Source organism: Piliocolobus tephrosceles, chromosome 16 (assembly GCF_002776525.5).
Source record: "Piliocolobus tephrosceles isolate RC106 chromosome 16, ASM277652v3, whole genome shotgun sequence".
In the NCBI taxonomy this organism is placed as follows: Eukaryota; Metazoa; Chordata; class Mammalia; order Primates; family Cercopithecidae; genus Piliocolobus; species Piliocolobus tephrosceles.
Window position 1 is genome coordinate 36,454,752 of NC_045449.1, and position 21,248 is coordinate 36,475,999.

Sequence of the window (21,248 nt, forward strand, 5' to 3'; positions counted from 1 at the left end):
AGATAGATAGATAGATAGATAGATAGATAGATAGATAGATAGATAGATAGATAGATGGATAGATAGATAGATAGATAGGAGAGAGAAAGAGAGAGAGAGAGAAATAGATTAGTGGTACAGAATAGAATAGAGAATTCAGAAAGACCCATGCAAAGAGTCAACTGATTTTTGACAAAGGTACAACAAAACTCAATTTAATAGAGAAAGGATATTCTTTTCAACAAATGGTGCTAGAACAATTGGAGTTCAATATGTGGAATAAAAGAAAAACCATAACCCATACCTCACACCATACATAAATGTTAACTCAAAATGGCCCACAGACCTAAAAGAAAAATGCAAAACTATAAAACTTGTGGAAGAGAATATAGGATAAAATTGTTGTGTCTTGAGTTAGACAAAGATTTCTTAGATATGACACTAAAAGAACAATCCATTTTAAAAGATTGATAAATTGGATTTCATAAAAATTAAGAACTTTTGCTATTTGAAAAACATTAAGAGAATAAAGAGAAAAGCCAAAGACTAGGAAAAATATTTGCAAGCACATATTTGATAAAGAACTTGTATTCAAAATATATACTCTTAAAACTTAATATGTAAACAAGCAGTCCAATCAAAAAAATGTAGAGAGACAGGGTCTTGCTCTGTCACCTAGGCTGGAGTGCAGTCGTACAATCTTGGCATATGGCAGACTTAGCCTCCTGGGTTCAAGTTATCCTCCCACCTCAGCCTCCTGAGTAGCTGGCACTACAGGCGCACACTGCAATGACCAGCTAATTTTTGTATTTTGTTTGTAGAGATGGGGTCTCACTGTTTCTCAGGCTGATCTTGAACTCCTGGCCTCAAGTGATCCTCCTGCCTTGGCCTCTGAAAGTGCTGAGATTACAGGCATGAGCCACCATGCCCACCCTACCCAATTTTAAATTTGGGCAAAAGATTTGAGCAAATACTTCATCAAAGAAGATAACCAAATGTTGATAACATGCAAAAAAGATGCCCAACATCATAACTCATTAGAGAAATACAAATTAAAAATCACAATAAGATACTACTACAAATTCATTAGAATGACTAGAAAAACAAAAATCTAACAATACCAAGTGCTAACAAGAATACAAAGTAACCAGAACTCTGAAAAATGTCTAGTGGGAATGCAAAATATTGCAGTCACTTTGGAAAACAGGTTGGCTAAAGTTAAATATGTGCTCGTCATATGACCCAATGTCTTCGTCCTATTTACCCAAGAGAAATGAAAAATTATATTCACCAAAAACCTGTCCATGAATGTTTATAGTGGCTTTATATATAATTGCCAAAAACTGGAAACAAATTGGGTATATCTATATAATGGAAAACTAACTCAGCAATAAAAATAAGTACTTGACACACAAAACATTGATGAATCTGAAAATGCATGCTGAGCAAAAGAAACCAGACACAAAGAATCCATCCTTTTGATTCAAGTTATATGAAACTCTAGAATAGGCAAAACTAAGCTATAGTGACTAAAAGTAGGTCAGTTATTGTCTGGGACCAGGGATGCCCGTAAGGAGTTCAAGAGAATTTTTGAAGTGATGGAAAGGTTCTCTATTTTGACTATGCAGGGAGTTAAACAGGTGTATAGTATACATTTGTCAAAACTCATGGCATTGTGCACTTAAAATGGATGCACTGCATTATATGTAATTTTATACCTCAATGTATCTGATTTTAAAAATGCATTATTGTCTTTGGAAGGTAGGAAGGATTGTGGCCATGAATCTATTGTATTTAGTGCTTACATGAAACCAGGTTCTCCCAGAGGGGTATCACTGCCCCTGCAGCTTCCTGACACAGGACTCTTTTGGCATGCTCCTAGCTACTTTTCGTTCCTTCTATCAAAATCATCGCTTACCCTTTTCTTTTTTTACTAACTCAGTTCATATTTTATTATTTAAAAAACGGAAATACTTTGTAAATGAAAAAGTAATACATATTTTTTCTTTTAAAATCTAGAGAGAGAGAATATACTATTAATAAGCACATGTACCCTGGAACTTAAAGTATAATAAAAAAAATAAGAGAAAACCCACAGATCACTGCATACAATTGATTCTCTCTTCCCAGAGGTTCTTGTATTCCCTTTTTTAGACAGCTAATTTTAAAGTTAATTTTATCTCAACTGAATATACAAATCTACACTTCTTTTGAAAAATTAAAAAGGACAGGAAAAGCCAGAATTCTCTTTGACCGCTTACCTCTTCCCCATTTCACCAGTCAAGATGTAATTATTATTACTGGAATGTGGATCCCAGCTCTTTTAAAAATACTTCTGTTTTAAAATTTTTATTTTCATATAGTCATACTTAAAATTTTTTTTAATTGTATCTTACAGAATTTTCAGTGAAATCTTTAAACATATATTTTTCAGCATGTCACCTCTTCCTATTCCCCTCTCCCACTTGTCTTATTTCTCAGCCCCACATCCCAGGAGCCCATGTAAACAACCTGGAGTGTACCCTTTTCTTTGTGCCCATGTCATCATACATTTGATGTATATACACATATGTATCTTCACATATATACATATGTAGGAGTTTTAATTTGTGTATGTGTACATTTATACACACACATACATATATATGTATTTTTCAAAGATATTTTACCTTATTCAACTGTGCTTCATAAATTTCTTCAAGCCACTTGTTAGATTCTGGGGTTACCTGTTCTAATGGCAGCCTAATTTTCTATGATATGATGTATATTGATACGTTAGTCCATAATTTTCCTAGTGATGGGGAATTCAACCATTATTATAATGCATATACTTCTCTTATAAAGTTTATCCTTAAATACTTTTTTCCTATTTCCATTACTAAGTGCTTATTACTGGACAGGAGGAGGCCTAGTGGTTTTTGTATATTTATCTTACATCCAGCCACCTTGCCAAAGTTTTCATGAATTTTAGTAGCAATTTTTCTGTATTCATTTTCTTTTACTGCAGTCTTTTAAAATTTCTAGAAATAAAATCATCTTTGTCTTTTCCTCCCAATGTTTATGTCTTTTGTTACCTTATTTTTTAGAAGGTTTAAGGTAATAATAGTGACAGTAGCACCACTACAACAAGTTCCTTATTTTAACAGAAATAGGTTTTGTGTTTCACAATTTAGAATAATTAATGTTGGTTTGGCAAATATTAATAGTCTTTTGGTAAACAGTGTTTTCTGTTTCAACTTTCCATGGTGTTACTAGAAAGAGCTGCCATATTTTTCAAATACTTTATCAGCATATATTGTTATGGTCATATGGTTTTCCTCCTTTAGTTTGCTAGTAAAATAGATGTTGACAGATTTTCTGATGTTGAAGTGTCCTTGAATTCTTGAAAGAAGTCCTGCTTGGCCATATTAAATTACACTCTTGATATACTGTAGAATTCTACTAGCTAAAATCATATTTCAAAATTTTACATCTGAGCTCCTAAGTCTGTAGATACATTTTTTGTTTTATTACTGTATTGGGTTTTGACATCAAAGCCATGTGTTTTATAAAATAGGAGAGCTTTCTTTCCATACTTCTCTATCATGTGGAATAGTTTAAATGGTACTGGAATTATTAGTTAGATAAAACTCATTTGCATCCAGTCTATTTTTCAGTATTATATCTTTATTTATCATTTCAGTATCTTCTATGATAATAAGTTTATCCTGGTTTTCCACTTCTTACTAGTTTTTGTAATTTATATTTGTTAGGAAATTTTGATTCCCCTGAATTTTTTGGTTTGTTGCCAATATTCATGCTTTTCTCTGTTATCTCCTTTCATATTCTTCATATTGTATATTTTTGCTCATTTCCCCTTTATTCAGGGGGGTTTGTCTATTTTATTACTGTTTATAAACATACAGCTTTTGGACTTATGTTTTCTATTCTATCGCTTTCAACTTCTACTTATCAATTTCCTTTTCTAGTTTTTTTTTTTTTTTTTTTTTGGTGGCTTTTTGCTACCTTATTAAGGAGAATAAGTAATATATTCCTTCACCCAAAAAAAAATTCCATCTGAAGGCATTTAAAGCTTACATTTTTCTTCTGAGTACAGCTTTGGCTATATGCTATCAAGTTTGGGTATAATGTGTGTTTTCTGTTGCTTTTTGGCAGTTTGTAATCTTCTTTAACTTTTCTCTCTGATGCAACAGAATGTTTCTTAATTTTTACACAGTTATAATATTTATAGCCACATGTTAATTATTCGTTTCTAAATTTTTTTGGGGGCGGGGGTGCTGCTGGCCAAAATTTATTTGATTTTTATGTTCCATGAATATTAACCAAAAAAAAATGTGCAACCTCTATTCAAAGAGCCATCAGATCAGGTTATATAGAGCCATCACATCAGGTTTACTAATTGCATTATTCAATTCTTCTATGTCTTTATTTTTTGTCTATTGATTATATCTAGTTCTAAAAGAGGTATATTAATTTCTCTAATTGTATTTTTACTTTTTATCAAGTTCCCTGCATTTCTAGTGGCTTTTGAAGTATTCAGTTCCTCTGATAATTGGGACATAGAGTTTACTGCCACTATATCTTCTTAATAGATTGTGACTTTTGTCATTACATAATATGCTGTGGAGTGTTTTTAACCTTAAATTCCACTCTGATACTGACATTTCAATTCTTGCCCTTGTTTTTTGTATTTGTCTATTTTCTCTTTGTCACCCCTTTATTGTTAGCCATTTTCATCACTTTAAGTGTGTTTCTATACCTAGCACATAACTGGGTTTTGTTTTTTCTAAACACATCTATTTTGTAATGATAGAAAATTCAACCCATTCATATTTAGATAATGGTAGATTCAATTGATCTCATTCCTTCTATCCTACTTTGTGTATTATTTATTTTACATTGTTGTTTCTTCTTTTTCCTTCTAGTTTTTGCTGATTTGTTTTCTTTTTTCTTTTTTTAATTTTTTCTCCATGAAACATTAAAACAGGAAAGTTTGTTGTTCTCTAGCTTGGTATTGTCCTGCCTTTTTTTGGTGCATTTTGTTGACTCAGGTAGGCACTTAGGTTAGAAGCCTCACTCCCACCCTCCCAGGCACACTCAACACTGATGCTGATATTTGTCACCAGGCTTGGACCCAGGGGCAGCAGGATGTATTGGAGATGGGGTTTCATTCTGCCACTCTGCAGTTGTACAACCATGAGCAAATTATCCACCTTCTCTGACCGTTACAATGTAGATAGTCATGTGGCACATGTGGGACTAACCAGGGCATATGAATGATCCACTTGGCATACAGTTGGTGCTCCTGTTCCCTGCTCTGTCTCTCCTTAGGCTCTTGGGCTGGGTTTGGGCCTCCCCCTTCTTTGAGCTGAGCAATCAGGGTGAGGAAGATGGCCACAAGACGGCCTCATGTGTCTGGCTCACTTCTCTCAGAATTCCTAAAAGGGATTTCTCACGTCAGCTCCCATTGGTCTTTCATTTCTGTGGGGCAGCAGGGATTATACTCTTCTCTCCCGCCCTTAAACAATGTAACGAGACACTGTGGAGGGCTGTCTGTGGACACACAGGGGGTGGGCCTGGAACCCAGTGCTCCTGCCTCCAGCTCCAGATAAAGGAATGCATCTTCTACTCTCTCCTCTAGGACCCCAGTGTAGCAGGAATACCTTAAAATCGTTAGTGCTTCAGCTTTTTTAAAGAATCTTGTCTAGCTGGTTTTCTGGTTTTCACTGGAAAGCCCATTTTACAAAAACGATAAATTTGTTATATGCAGGAGACAGGAAGTTGGAGGAGGGACCCAAGAAGGCCATGTCCTGGAGACTATAGCTTTCCTGGGGGCCTTGAGGAAGCAGCTAAGGGACACTGGCAGGCATTGTCCTTCATCCACGCTTCATCCCTTGCACACCTCTTGGTCTGGTGTTTCTCTCCAGGGCTTCAAAGCTGAGGAATCCACTGATTCAGAGCATGCTGTAGCTGTCATCACCAGGTCTTGGGACTTGCCCTCAATGTACTGGGTCTCAATTCTTTTGTATCCTCTCATTTGTTTGGTAGAGAGAGGGGTGGAAAGTATTGCAGATGATCTATATCTACATCTTTAGTTTTGTGATTCTGATGATTTCCAGTAGGCAAAACTTTAAACTCCTTGAGGGCAGAGGTCTGATACCTGTTCAGATCCCTACTCAAGGGTAGTGGAATGTGATTTGGCGCCTTCTCCCACGCGCTGTTGAGAACTGGGGGCAGCACCCAGGAAAGCCCCTTAGCTCCTTCCACCATCTGGGTCCTCTGATCTGCAGGACCTTTGGGATTTATTCCCTGTCCACCCATGGGTTCTGTGTGCCTTCTGCTGTTAATCTACGCCACTCTCCCATCTGCTCTTCCATCTTAGTGCTCTCTTGCCACTTCATAAAAACGGTGCCACAAGCTCCCCGGGGACAAGGCAGGGGCTTCTTCCCTGCTGGAGGCCTGTGGCCAACATTCATGCTGAGGGGTGAGGGTGGCAGGTGCGATTTGATGAGATCCTCTCCCGCTCAAGCAAAACAACAGGTCTCCCAGAGCCCAGCCCTCCTCTGCAAGCGAAAGAATACCAAACAACTCTGTTCAAAACAGTTTATTTTATTTTATTTTATTTTTTTGTCAGACAAACACATTGATTTCTGGACCACAGTAGAGGATGGAAACCTTTCACAAACTTATTTATTTGAAAATACAAATATAAAATTATACTTTCCACATCTGTGATGTGAGAGACTGCCATCCACATAGTAATTTTTTACAACAGGGCTTTAAGAAAGCCACACACAAAGACCTGAAAGATGCTTGAGATATATATATAGATAGATACATATATATGTATATATATAAAAAAAATACTCACTACCAAAGTTCTCATCAGTTTCATACTAAAGTATAAAAGTAAGGGTGAGGTCAGCCACAGTGCTAGGGAAAGTTTTATTTAGATACATTTATGTCCACATGAAACGCTTAGACTTGCATCCTATTACATATGGAATTCGGAGTTTACAATACACCATGAACGGCAGATTGGCTAGCCCACGCTACTTAAGAGGACACTCACAGATTCCACACGGGATGGTACATTATGTACAGAATACAGTAGTAGAGAACCTTCCAGGGAGGCTCTGGAACTTTTGTCTCTCAGCCTCCAGCCCCCTCCCCCATCATGCCCCTGCCTCCCGGCACTGAAATCCTGTCTGAGACAATACATTCTGATTATTTGATAGCCAGGTGTTTGCATTAAGGTTGCCCCCCCAGCCCCCGACAAGAGGGGTGGATTTTATTTATATGTTTTTGTGTTTTAGTTTACTTACTTTTTTTTGGTGGAAAAAAAAAAAAAGAAAAAGAAAACAAACATATTACAGTATTAAAGTATTGCTTAACTTCCAGCGTCTCCTTGTGTAGTGTCTGTGCCCAGGACAGGGCTGAGCTGACATCTGCTAGTTTTCTGCTTTGGGTTGAGGGTGGGGAAACCCGCCAGTGTCTTTCTTCAATGTGCTTGCCTGCAGTCAGTCCCTCTGCTCTACCCACTGTCTGCCTCCCTTGGAAGATAGCCTGGCTTGTGAAGCACATTCAAGAAAAAAAAAAAAAAAATCTCCCTTCCCCCACCAGCCCCCCACTCTCCCTCTGTCCCTGCGTGCCACTTGCAACCGATAAAGAGAAGTATGAGTTAGTGTTTCTTTTGTAAACAATTTCATATGCAATATAATACAGAAAGCATGGCTGACCTTCAATAAAAAATGTAGTAAACGATATTGCTTTATTCTTGAATATGCTGCAGTGAGTGAATGGCAGAATGAAGCAGTGTGGAGGTGGTGGAGGAGGCTAAGTCCCTAGCCCTCGTTTGCACTAAAGATCAAAATAGGTTTTGTTTTTCTATTTGGAACCAAAAATAAATTTTTTTCCCCAAAAATCCCCAAATGAAAAAGAACAACAAGCAAAACCCGCCCCCAAGAAATCAAAAACAAAACAAAACCAAGAACAAAAACTGAACACCTTTCAGGTCATTAGAACCAACAATTACCCAATGATTTTTATACTAGTCTAGCAAGATGTGTGTAACATTCACTGGCTGTGATTGCTGTGCAGTGAAACAGTAAATTGACAGCAATAGAGCCATGCTACCTTAAAGTCCAAGCTACAAGTTCAAATTAAGATGAAGGTTATGAAGGATAAAAACGCAAAGGCCTGTTGAGGCTTCGTTTGAATCAAGCTAATGGGCGACTGGGATAGAGCGCGAGGCTGTTTGGTTTTCCCAATGGATATGAGGAAGGCCACAAGCCAAGTCTGTGGAAGCTGCTAGAGAGCAGACCAAGGCTTGGTCATATCCGTCAGCCCCATGCCCAGCTAGAACCGGGAATGGGTCCGGGAGCTAATGCCACTCACTCGCCTCTGCTTGGGAGGAGAGGAGTTTGGGGGTCTCAGGCAGATGGATCTGGAAGCCAGAAAGTCACCCGGTGGCTGTTTGATAATTCCGGGGAAAAGCCATCAGCCAAGAGGGTTTCTCCCCCAGGGAAGGCGAAAGGTGGTTCCCATGTTCGCCATTGAGCTTAACTGAAACAAAGACAAGGCTGAACATCAGTGCTAAAAGAATTTACAAAAATCTTTCAAAATGGACTTCTAGATGGATGAGGGGACTAACGTGAACCTTAAACCTAGGTAGCCACATTAAAACATATCGGATTTCCACAAGATTTGTGCTATGGGCTACTGGGTCTCTTCAAAAGGTATATAAACATCTAAAACATATTCACACAGATTATCAATTTCTTCTGAGCATTCTTAAAAAAATATTTTTCTCTTAGTAAAATCATTTTAATATACCATGCCTCCCTCTTTTAAAAAATAAATTAAAAAAATCCAGTTTTGCATATCTAGCATTAGCATTTAAGGTAGTATGGCACCCCTTCACAGTGGGGGAGGGGGGGGATCTACAAAACGCCGTAGAGTCCTCCGGCATTTTAACATGGTGAGACCTTGGGTTAGTTGAAACCACATCAGATCAGCTAAAATAAAATTAAAATTGAAATCGAAAAAAATAATTAAAGGAAAAAACTGCCCCAAAATTATTAGCTTTTTTTTTTTTCATAAATAAGAGAAAGTTCTATCCTTACTGGTCCTAAATCTGAATAACTATGTCTAATTTTTTAAAATCTTAATTATGTTATACCTATCAATATGTACTAGAAGAAAGAGGAGAAAAAAAGTCGCTACACTAGTACCAGGACAGCACGCTTACAAGATAGCCATTTTATACATTATTAACATACAATGATCAACAAAGAGTCTTGTATGAGGTGATGGGGGATGCAGAGAAAAGGAAGGGAAGTACAGTACATCACCAACATGGACAAAATAGGAATTAAATTCCCTCGTCTAAACACTGAATTTCTGGGAATTTACTATTTTTTCTTTTTTCTTTTTTTTTTAAATAAAACTTCTGTTTTGTTGTTTTATGACTTGAACAAGTTTTGATATTTTAAAAGCGCTCAGCATTTAATCTGGTTGTTTGGGGGAAAAGAAAAGAAACACAGAAAGGAAAAAAGCAATAAAAAACCCTCACCAAACAACCTAACATTTTATTAGAAAAACAAAGAACATGATTTTTGTTTTAATTAAAAAAAAATGTTGTTGCTGTTTCATTAGAATTGAAAAAGGCTTTTTTCTTTCTTTCTGAGTTAGCATTTTGGAGTCTTTAGTTTGAAGATGCTTTTGCCCTACCATGTCTGTGAATGTCTACATTAGTCTACTTTGTTAGTAAAATTTATAAAAATAGGAGTGCAGCAGCTCTTTATAATAAATGTCGCATTCAGTGTCTCATACTGGCTGTGCCTTAAGTACCAAATTTATAAACGTAACAATTTAAAAAATATTAATAAAACGTCAATATCACATTTTAAAAAAGAAAAATATATATCCACACTACAATATGTTTTAATGCCATCTATTGAGTTGTACTTCTATAGTTGCTGTTGCCGACCTATTACCAATATTTAAAAAAAAGTTAAATTAAAAAATATCCTTCATCATAAGTATCTTTCCCCAACCGAGGACCATATATTATAACAGCCAAATGTTAAACATGTGCAAAGAGGAAACTGTCAGTTTTTCCCACCAGTCACAGTGCAGTGATGTTTATACTTTTTATTTTTAAAATTCTGTTTACATCTACAATAAATTAAAAAAAAAAATTCTTCCATAGCCTCTCTGGTGATACTTGCAGCACTGAGGTATTAAAAAAATATATAAACCAAAAGGTTGCTTTCCTAATTTGTAAATAGGAAGTGAATGGAGAAAGGTTGTATTAATGCAGGCTTATCCACTCCTGGCCCATGGGCCCCCAGATCGGGGAGCGGGGTGGGGAGCAGGGGGAGAAGAGAGGCAAAGTGTCCTAGGAACCTTTGGAGGTGCTGAAATGATTGGACAATAGAAATGATCAAATATTTAAAAATTAAGACTGAAAAAGAATATCCCCCCCACCCCACCCCCACCCAAGCCAAACAGGTGTGCTTTGAAACTTTAAATATGTTAAATATTAAAATTGTAGCTTTGTTTTTAAAAAACGTCTTGGGAAAAGCAGTTTTTCATATTTTAAATAAAAATCTAACTAGACGGTAACATTTGAAGCTGTGCACAGACAAGAGGTTAATAGGCTGGTACAACACTAATACAGTTCTTAGGTCTATCACACAGACAGAGGAGCTAAACAGTGCTCTAACTTGTCCTGGGGTGGTCCTGGCAGCTGGGCGATCTTCATCTCAGTAACTGACTTGGCCAACGTTCCCTTCCCGCCTCCTTCCACAGAGCATCAAACTGCCTGGGACCGACTCCGTCACAAAAATATTTTTGATTCTCTCTTTCTTAATAGTTTCTATGTAGTTAATGGAATTGTATTTACAACATTTCTTTTTTAGAATTCACAATTTCAAAAAACCTTATAATATCACCTCTTTCAACAGAAAAAAAGCACTTATAGAAAAGGAGGACACCCAAAACACTGTCGTCCTTACCTTATTGCCGAAAATAGATAGACTCAGATTAACAAAGAGACATCACAAAAAGAACTGCTAGAGAGTCTGTTAATTAGCTTACTACATCTCACTTCTTCTACAACGCAAAATAGAAAGCTCATGCCCACCTCCCGCCCCGCACTTCACAACTTTGCTTCAGTGTGTGCTCAAGTTCCACCTGAAAATTCATACAGTCTCAGAATTGGTACCAAAATAGGGAGAGTAACATTACCATCTCAGCATCCTTTAAAAGTGAGAACAGAACCAAAACAAGCAAAAAAAAATTTTAAGAAAAAATAACTCCTTAATATAACAATTATACTATGGTTAGCTTTGAACTAGATATTAAAGCTATGTGACTACTGGACTAAGTCAAAATCACTACCAAATGTGATTCAAAGAGATTTAAAAGGAGAATGGGAAGAGAGGAAGGGAGAGGGAAACCATCAAGAAAAACAAAACAAAACAAACCGAAATCATGGGTTATATACACATTTAAAAGCTGTTGTCTTATATTACAGCAGATTTGTGAGATGATGAGATGTAGTCAACCCTCGATCCGAAGTGAGCCATCTCTGGTTGGGATGGGGAGTGAGGCTGGTGGGGGTCCAGGTCTGAGGACATCACCTAAACAAAGGGCCACTCAGAAACTTCGCCCAGTCTTGCCTGGACATCCAGGTATGCTCTGCAGGGCGGGGAAGGCCAGGATGTCCAGAAGAAAACATAAAATGGAGGGGAGAGGGGAGGAGAAAGAAGTGTCAGACAAGTATGAGATTTCCTCCGCTGTTTTAACTAGAGTTTCAAAGATGGACTTCATTGGACTACTGAATATGTATGAAAATCACCTGGCTAGAAGCCTACTGAGATCACAGCTTTGGAAATCTGACACCTAAACCATGCCTGATACTGGGGAGAGGACAAGGTTACAACTCTTCTTGCTGATTTGATACAGTACCATAGGGTTCTTGAGGTAATGGTGGGAAATGCGGTCACAGGGGTTGCAGCCAGATGGGCCAACTGCCCATTGACCAGAGATACCTTTTTTCTGTTTAAACTTCTGTTTTCAAAGCTAAATGTTAAAAACAAACAAACAAACAAACAAAAAAAACCCCGCAAACTTTTGCCCTTATTAGATACCCATCAATAACTTTTAAACGCAAACTTACACTAAAAGATCATACCACATACCAAAAACTAAAGGTCATGACACTAAAAATATACAACAAATAACCAGCTTTGGTTACAGAAAACAAAAACAGGCCCAGGATTCACAGATGTGTTAATTGAGTCTCCCTGAATTGACTGTGGGTGGGGGGTGGGGGGCGGGGGGCGGGGAGCGGGGCCTGGGCTCCTCCTTTGTGGATGGCACTAAATGTCAGAGGGTCACCTCTGTTGGGGACAATGCATGTGTTTGACCAGTCCTTCCTAACTGCTGCGGTGCAGCCACGTGGCTCTATGAGTTCACCTAATCCATTCTGGAAGGGGGTGGGTTGCTATCACACTCCTGGCTACTTCGTCCTTCTCTGGAAATTGAGTCCTAGACTTAGATGAGGGAGGATGGGCTGGTAGCAACCTCCCCCATCCCATTCTATCCCGCCCCACCCCTGTGGAAAGGCTTTAGTGGCCTTGGGGGTACATGGAGCTGTGGGCAGGAAGCCCTACACCACTCCTTCTCTTCCAGGGGAGGTAAGGAGGGAGCACAGGCAGCCCCAGTGCCTGGCCTTTCAAGGGTCTGCTGTGCCTGGTAGTTGTTTACCCCCCTCTTCATCTGACTTCACAAAGGGCTGGAGCCATCTTCAGTCTCCAGAGTTCTTGGTGGTATCAGTTGTCCCTGCTCTCAGAGAAACCTTACTTCCTCTAGACCCCCAAACCCAGCTTAATTAGTAGCGAGTAGCTTTCCTTCAAACTGTTAGTGGCCTCTGGCTCTGGCCAGCAACGGCTGGGTCAGTGGTCAAGGGGAAGTGGAGGCGAGGGGTGGGGGAATTCACACACATGGTTTATTTGGTTAACAGAGGCAGTTGCGTTAGTTGAGGTGATCCCTTAGCAGCAACATTAGAGAAATCCAAGAGATTTATGGAGCTCAACTCAACCCAGTTCTCCACCTGGTCCAACTCAGGAGCCAGGAGCAATCCCTCTCTAGGAGAGAGGCATCCAATGAAGTGCGAGCCCAAAGTGGCCAGTTCATCTCCAGCCTTGTTTCTCCTACATCCCAACTCCAAGAGTGAAAGGCTCTGGCGCCCCTGTGGGATTTTCCTAGCGGAATACATTCCTTGGCCTCAGCTGTCACCCTCTCTTTTCCAGAGACAGATCCATGTTCCAACCTCACAAACTTAATGTGCTAACACAGTACACGTCTAGTGCTTTCACAAGGACAACCCCTCTCCCTTGCTGGTGTTCTTCCCAAGAAGGACAGATACTCATTTCCAAAGGAGTGTGTGGCAAGGGGCTTCCTCACTGCCCCAACCTCCCTCTCCTCTCTTCCATCCCCTCCATATCCCCATCAAAGTGATTGAAAAAATGTTTAATTAACTTGAGCTCAGTTTAAAAGGTTAGGAAACTGGCAGGGATCCAAATCCACGTTACACAGGTGATGTCGTTAATTTAATTTGCTTTTCGTGCAGTAATCTGGATAATTACTCAGTAGTTACTGGCAAAAATGTTTTCTTTTCACTAAAAGATGGAGTCTGACTGTTTGACTGCATGAACCCCACTGGCTGAGCCCCAGCAAGGCCTGGGGAGCTGAAGGGGCCCAGCAACTCACAGGGCCAGCTCAAAGGACCTCCAGGAGTGGGTGGCCCTGGCCCCCATCCCTGCTTCCAGGCCTAGCAGGAAGCCTAGCCCAATGCTTCCCTGCCTCTATCCCCCTGGGACGGGCGCAACACGAGATCTCCTTCCAGTTTCCCACACTCTTGATTGTATTTCAAGACAGAGAAAGATGAATGGTGGGGAAGATACAGAAAAAGAATCCAAAGAACCAAATTAAGAAAAAAAGAGAGAGTGAGTCAAAAAGGTAGGGGTCATGATTAACAGCTGGAGGAAGGGATGACAGATTAAAAGACTGGATTTGTTTTTGCCCCCACCCTCCTGAAAAGGGGTCCAGAAAGAGGAGAGAGAGATGTGGATGTGATGAGACAGGGGCATGCACGTACATGTATGACCTGTGGACATACATGTACGGACACACCAGCAGGGCGGAGACACATGGCAGAGACGGTAATACCTCAGAGTGAGATGGCAACGAAAGCACCTGCTCAATGGTATCCATTTGTAAAGGCCGTTGCAATCAAAGGTCCCTAAAATTGCACAATTGTTAAGGTCATCAGTGTGCTATACATGGGAACAGATTGTCACATTCTGGGAAAGGAAATTGTCTCTAGGACTAGTTCTGTGGTTGCCAGCATGAATATGTAATTCTGAGACACCGTGCCATGAGGGGCCAGGATGACATCCTCCTTAGCTCCAAACCCCTAGTCCCCACTCCCTCCGCCCCTACCAAGCCTATCTGCTTACCCAGGGAAAAACCAAAAGCCAGATTCAGAGGCATGGGTGGGTGGTGGGAAACGGGGGTTTGTGCCCCCAGTGATGGGCACGGCTGCCCTGAACCCCAGAGTGCAAAGATAAGTCTCTGTCCACAGTCCCAGCAGCTCTAGCTGGGGAGAAGAAATCCCGGTGCAGACAGACTGGGATGCTTTCTGGTTATTTCAGAAAAACATCACAGCCCACAGGTCAAAACACCCCGGTTTTCAAGAACAAATTGGGTCTGTGTTTCTGGATGCTGAATATGGAAATGAGTTGTGTTCTAAGTAGTGATAGATGGTCCCCTAAATTGAGCAGCTCTCAGGTAAATAATATTATTCTGGATTTGGTACCACAGTCGATCTGAGGGGATTAGATTCATTAAACTACTGACTTAAGTGATACTGGCTTGGGAGCAGAACTGAACAAGGGCCCACCCTGCACAAGTAGGGCTGGCAGGTGTGTGTGCACGTGTGTGCATGTGTGCGTGTGCGTGTGTGTGTCCGTGTGTGTGTGCATGCATGTGTGCACGTGTGTGTGTGCGTGTGTGCGTCTGTGTGTGTATGAGGGAGGAGCTCCCAATGCCAGGGGGCATGAATGAGGCCACCTTGGTGCCCTAGACTGTCTGCACGTGTTTTGTTCTCCGCAGCGTGGCCCCCAAGGCAGGGCTTGCCAGCTGTCGCTCAGAAGCAGAGTCTGACAGGAACGTGGCCTAGGACTGCAGACGCACCCATCTTAGCTCAAAACCAAGCTGCCTCCAAAATGCTGAGGCTGGCTAGGGCAAAGGTTGGCCAATTTTCTGTTTCCAAAATGGAAGGGACAGCGAGCAAGTGGGCTCAGGCACATTCATGCTCACACACACCGGGAGGGAGAAGAACAATACAATCTGAAAACAGCATGCAAATCTGTTAAGCAAATTTCCATTGCCTGGATTAGTCAGATTATAGAACCACAGAGCATTACAAATATCAAATGCATCTGGCCTTCAAGGGGTGGGGGCTGCAGCTAAAGAACGCAAATGGGAACTTACTTGGAACCTGGAAACTGTAAGAAACATTAGCAAAGGAAACTGCCTGGGAGAGGGCTTGGACCCCCACACCACCTCCCAGGCTCCAGCACTGCCACTGGACCTTAGATCAGGGGCTCTGTTGACTAAGGCTCCTACTCTGGTAGGGAGCTGACACATTTCCCAGCTTTCAGGTCCCAGCCCACATGACAGTGCCCAGAAAGCGGGGATCAAGGAAGGTGGCCACTACTGAGGCCCTATTACGTGCCAGTGCGTGACATTATTTCGAATAATCCTCCCACAATCTTTTGAGGGAAGCACAGAGATTCTGGTTTTGCAATCAGAGAAATGAGATTCAGACGGGTTATCGAAGTGGCTCAAGGATGCACTGTGTGAAGGTGATGGAGTGGTGAGATCTGAACCGGACCTGCCCACGCTCCTTCCGCTCCATCACACAGCCACACGAGAGGCACTCAGGACATGTCTAAGACGACGGAGGCTTTAGCCCTCAGGTGCTGGTGTGATGTTGATGGGGACCCTCTGTCCTCTCCTCTGCCCCCAGTTTTGGGCTTTCCTGGCACACCCACAGGCTACAAGGAGCTGGTCAGGAAGGAGGAGGCAGGAGGGCAAGGGAAGGCAGGTACTTACAGCTATGCCGTGGCCGAAGCCCGAGCCCGGCTGTGGGCTGGCCGCACTTATGTAATTCCCCACTCCGGAGTCCTGGCTGGCAGGGCCGTAGAGATCGGCGACAGGTCCTGGGCTGTTGGCCCCCGGGAAGCCTCCGGGCCGCGCCGGGTTGGAGCCTGCCGGGGAAGCGGGCGCGCCAAAATTCGGTTGAGCACTGTAGCTATTCAGGACTGGTGTGCAGAGAATAGAGCTGGGTATGAGGCCAGAAGCCAGGCATGCACCGGTCATTACAAGCCAAACACTTGAGAAAAACAGCTGAGGCCCAACTTCTAACACTCAACCAAGGCCATGCGAAAACATCAGCAGGGACTCAAGAATACTCAGCCCAGGCTACTACTAAGAAGCTTGGAGCTCCAAAAATATAGAGAATAAAAAAACAATCATTCAACACACTACGGCAACCAACCGGAGGTGCTTCACTGCCCACCAAATTATCACAATAGAAATAGAGATATATATGGAAGAGAGAGAGAGAGAGAAAGAGTTTTTTTTTTTTTTTCACATCTGAATTGATGCTCATGCAGTCTTCTAGATCTGGGCACGTTGAGACAGCATTCACATCCCATGCAAACTACAAAGGAACTAGTTTTAGACTACACATTGTGTTAATATTGATATTAAAACGTGACAGGAAACAAAGCAATTTGTGTCCAGGAAAAAAAAAAATCTTTGCGGAGGGGATTTTTGATCTTTTCTTGTATGTGTGTTTCACTTTTTCTTTTTTGTTTTTGGATCCATTAAATGACAAATTTGTTTTGTTTTGTTTTTTAAAAAAAAGACAAAAAAGATCTCCATTCTCCATCCCACCCCCACCACTCCCCCCTCCCCACTGGCTACTCCCTCCCTTCCCACCCTTCCCACTCATAACCCTGAATGAAAGTCATCAATACTGGACGTGGTCGGAGGATGGGATATGTCATGGAGAGTTTGGGCATCTTGACATAACAGTAATGATGGCGGCAGAGAGTTTCCTTTTGGGGTGGAGAGAAGGGGATGGAGGGAGGGATGGGGGGGAATGGTAAACCTGGAGGCTGGGGCCAGAGCTGGGGTGGAAGCCAATGGTTCTACAGGACACCCACACACTCACCTCCTGCAGGAGAAGGAAAGGGGGGATTTAAACTTTTTTTTCCTTTTGTTTAAAAAAAAAAAAGACAAAGAAGTATGAATGCAGAACATACCGACTGAACCAATTCATAGCTAAACCACAGCTGACCAAAATGCCTGCTTTCTCTTGGTTATCCTGCAATGTCAACTCCAGACTGAGAACAGCAAGCTCAGGATGTACCTTTGCTATAGAGAGAGGGGACTTGACACGCACAGATCCAGAGAGTGGTGGGGTTGCAGATCGGGGGGCAGCGGAAGGTGACACTGCCTCGGTCCCCGACCAATCTCATCATTCTGACCCTAATGAGGGCCGCAGCCTGTCAACCAGTTAACTAGGTTAATTTTGTTCACCTTTATTTCCCCTTAGTAGTTTAAACTTTATTTTCTTTTCCAAAATGGAAAACAATATTTTTTTTAATTGTAAAAGGAAGTTCTTACTGATTTTTAAGCCTCAAGGTGAGTCTGGGCTGGCTACCTTTGGTCTACGGCTAACTCGTATTAAAGAACCAGACATTCTGAGAGTCACACTTTCAGATCTTTGTCTCCGAAGGGCTGCTCCTTGCAACAATCACTTCTCCCTTCTGCCTCCCTTGGCCTCTCCCCCTCTTCCCTGTGACCAGTTGCCTTCAATGGCAGAGGCAAAGAACATCCATGCAGGTGGGGTCACTCCTGGCTTTGGCCCTTCCCTTGCCCAGGGACCTGTGGTTTGAGGCCCTCCGTTCTGGTGGGCCTGGAAGAGCCAGAAGTGGATTGATTTTCACCCACTTGTCACAGGGATGGGAAGAGACTGATGAGGCAGCCAAGGCACACTGGCAGGAGACTGAGACAGAGACACAAAGATACACGAGAGACCAAATCAAGCTGGGCCTGGCTCCTGACTCAGCAGAGAAAACAGAACTGCAGCCTCTGGATGCCCTTGGGTTGGGAAGCCCGAAGGTGAGCCCCTTTGAAGCTGTAGCTGAGAAATGAATAAACTGGCCAATGGAAAGAGCAGGTTAAAGAGAAAAAGAAAAAAATAAATTACAGAGGCTGAGAGCAAGTGAACGGCTGATCTGGGAATGCGCTGGCAGACAAAAGGATCAGAGACTTTTGAATACAGAAGATTCAACTTGCAGATAACACTTGGCCCTCTCACTCATGGAGGCAAATATCAAGCCGAGATATTCAAAAGGCGGTATTATCTTAGTCTAACACATTTTTTTTCTTCTGAGCTCAGGAAAACAGAAGAAGCTTGGACAGTGGACTCCTGGTTTTGTCCAGGCAGCTGAAATCCCTCCCTATACAAATGAACTAATTAGCCTGTTCCATTTTAGGCTAACAGGATGGGGTGGGCATGAGGAGGCACAGTGGTTGATGGAAAGAAAGTTTTTTTGGCTTCTTTCTTGTCTGGCCGGATGTGAACCCAGGAAGGTGTTGGGCAGGCTCACCTAACTAGTGGGTGGGGAGAAGCAGGTTTAGGTTTCCGTTTCTTCCAACAGAAGAGCCAGCTAGAGACTAACCTAGCCAGCAGAAGCAGTCTCGGAGACAGGATGTAGCATGCCCACAGAAGGGTGATGTCCAGAAATGCCCCCTTCTGCAGGCTTAGAAGACAGAAGGGCTGTTGGTATTATGCCCATCCTAGGCAACCTCTCCCATTCCTGTGTGCGGGGAGGCCTGTGGCTTCTGAGTCGGCCTGAAGGGAATTTCACAATAAGCAGCTCATCTTAGGTCTATATCACCCCTCCTTGCTCAGTCATCCTCCATCAAATGACACTAAAATCACCGTGGAGAAGACACTGTATTAGAATGCAGCTTTCAAATCCCAAGTCCTGTTTTATTATGCACTTGCTCATCACGATGCCGGAGCCTCAGCTCAAAGTCACCTTGCGGATGTCCCCCAGCCAGGGGGTGAAAGACAGGGCTGCTGGGTCCCCACTAGAGGGCGCAGCTGGCAGGCAATAAGCACCCAGCTCTGGGCTGGTCCCCTATCTCCAGCTAGGCTTCTGGGCAGTGGAACCTGCACCCTTGAGGGCCGGGCGCATGGAAGAGAGGAGCCTCTATTTTCCACAGTCAACACTTCTGTCTGTCTGTCTCTGCGAGCAGAAGACCCAGGCTCCAGAAAGCATGTTAAAGTCCCCGAACAAGCCATCTGGAAACTCATGCATCTTTGAGAAGACTCATAAAAAGCAACGGCTCTGGCTGCTTAGGAGAGAATGGGGACTGCCACTTGGCACATAAACTTGTCAGTAGCTGTTCCTGCTGTCTGACAGTGGGAAGGCATTAGGGACAAAGCAATTTTCTTCTTTCGCGAAGTCAGCGTAACTCCACATACTGAACACTGGCTGGCTACATAGGAAAGGGGGTCATCTGAGAACGCTGTCTCCCTCTAAGAGGAGAGGTAGAGAGTGGGGTTGCAGGGGGTGGCGGGGAAGGCATGAAGCCAAATCTCTGACCGGAGGGTGCTTTCTGTGGAAGTCATTCTCCAGTCAATTCTCAGTGATCTTTCTAAGTGAAGGGTGCCTTTTCCCCAGGCACGGAGACTTATTTTGGGGGGCCAGAATCGGTCCCATATACCAGGATCAGCTCGGGAAGAGAAGATGGGACATGGCTCTTAGTGGGCAAGGGCACTTGTCTACTGCTCAGCTAGGGTGTGCGTGTGTGTGGGGGGGGGGGGGCAGGGAGTACACTTTGTTGAATAAACAAACAGTGCTGAGATTTATAAATTGGATATTATGACTCCTGTCCCAGAAGAGGACAATGTCTTGCATACGTCTTGGCATTTTTGCAGCAGGAGCTATGAGCGTTAAGTGGCTTGGGATAAGCCCTGCTCTAGGATGGCAGTTTGGGGGCTCATTGTGGTGATCAGGTTCATTTCATTAGCAGCATCCATGGCAGCATTTTAATCCCAGGCAGGTTTCTCTTTGCCCTTCATATATCCTCTGGGCTTTCCCAGTCAAGGTGGCACCCACAGAGAGGCAGCAATGATGCAGAGAAAGGGAGCACTGGACTCGGAGGCAGAAAACCTGACTGTGACCCCAGCTCTGTTCTTACAGTCAGGTGCCTTGGGCTAAGAAGCCACTCACAAGCCCAAGTCCTCATCTGTAGCAAGTGAGTGACGCTTTCCTTGTTCAATCTGACTCACGGGGCTGCTTCAGGAATGAAAAAGAGAAAGTGTTCTGTAACTTGTCAAGTTTAAAACAAATACACCCTATTTCTGAAATAGTTATGTATGCAGAGCCCAATAAGGCAGGTACCACATGTGGATTTAGGAAAATCTGATGTAGCAAAATGCAATTCACTATCCATATGAATCAGGAGGTGACTTACAAAAATCCCAATTTATCCATTTGGTGCATTTAATCATCTTGGGCCTGAAGAAAGAACTCCTGGGAACGGGGGTCAGAAAAGCAAGGACACCGAATCTCACCGAGGATGGCAAGAGGAGATGCATTTGAATGAAAGCTGGTGGTATTTCACATGGGATAGAAGGAGAAACTTCCTGCCCATCAACAAAATACTCTGATGGCTGACCTGGGAAAGTCCGAGAATCATCCTGGAGATCTGAACAGAGACGGATGCTGCAGGCTTAAGACTCTCACCTGCAAGGGTTGGACCCAAAGCTACTGGGCATCTTTCCCTTAGGGTTCTAAAGCGAGACGGGAGAGATGCCTGCTGTCTGGCCAGCATGTGACTCTGCCCAACTGTGGTGACAAGGGACTGGGCTGAGAGTGGAATTAGGCATGGAGGGTAGGGAAGTGGTAGGAGTCAGAACAGCCTCACTGGAGGTCTAGAAAAGGTATGGAAGTCTAGTCCAATAATTTTTGTGTTGTCCCTAAGTGATGTCACTGGACCTGAGGCAAAAAGCTAGAGCCAGGACAATGAGGGGGGCACCCCTCAGAGGGCACCTCTGGCTCTAAGGCCTGAAAATTGGATTATTACTGATCCAGAGAAAGGAA

General features: G+C 42.6%; 1 protein-coding gene and 1 non-coding gene across 4 annotated transcripts in view; one reads left to right on the forward strand and one right to left on the reverse strand.

Moving 5' to 3' along the window:
• Positions 1-3,947: 3,947 nt before the first annotated feature.
• Positions 3,948-21,248, reverse strand: part of MSI2 (musashi RNA binding protein 2) — a 436,670-nt gene continuing 419,369 nt past the window's right edge. The window contains exons 12-14 of one of the 3 annotated variants that reach the window (XM_023204577.3): positions 16,171-16,379; positions 14,221-14,293; positions 3,948-11,685 (exon numbers count right to left, since the gene is read on the reverse strand). In XM_023204577.3, the coding sequence (XP_023060345.1) occupies positions 14,252-14,293; positions 16,171-16,379 (251 nt within the window). In that variant the 3' untranslated portion in view covers positions 3,948-11,685; positions 14,221-14,251. The remainder of the gene's footprint in view (positions 11,686-14,220; positions 14,294-16,170; positions 16,380-21,248) is intronic. The other 2 variants (XM_023204579.2, XM_023204578.2) reach the window with 2 other exon arrangements.
• On the forward strand, positions 5,654-5,718 carry LOC111537732. Its single transcript, XR_002730096.1, has one exon. It is a non-coding gene; the product is annotated as a U7 small nuclear RNA (small nuclear RNA).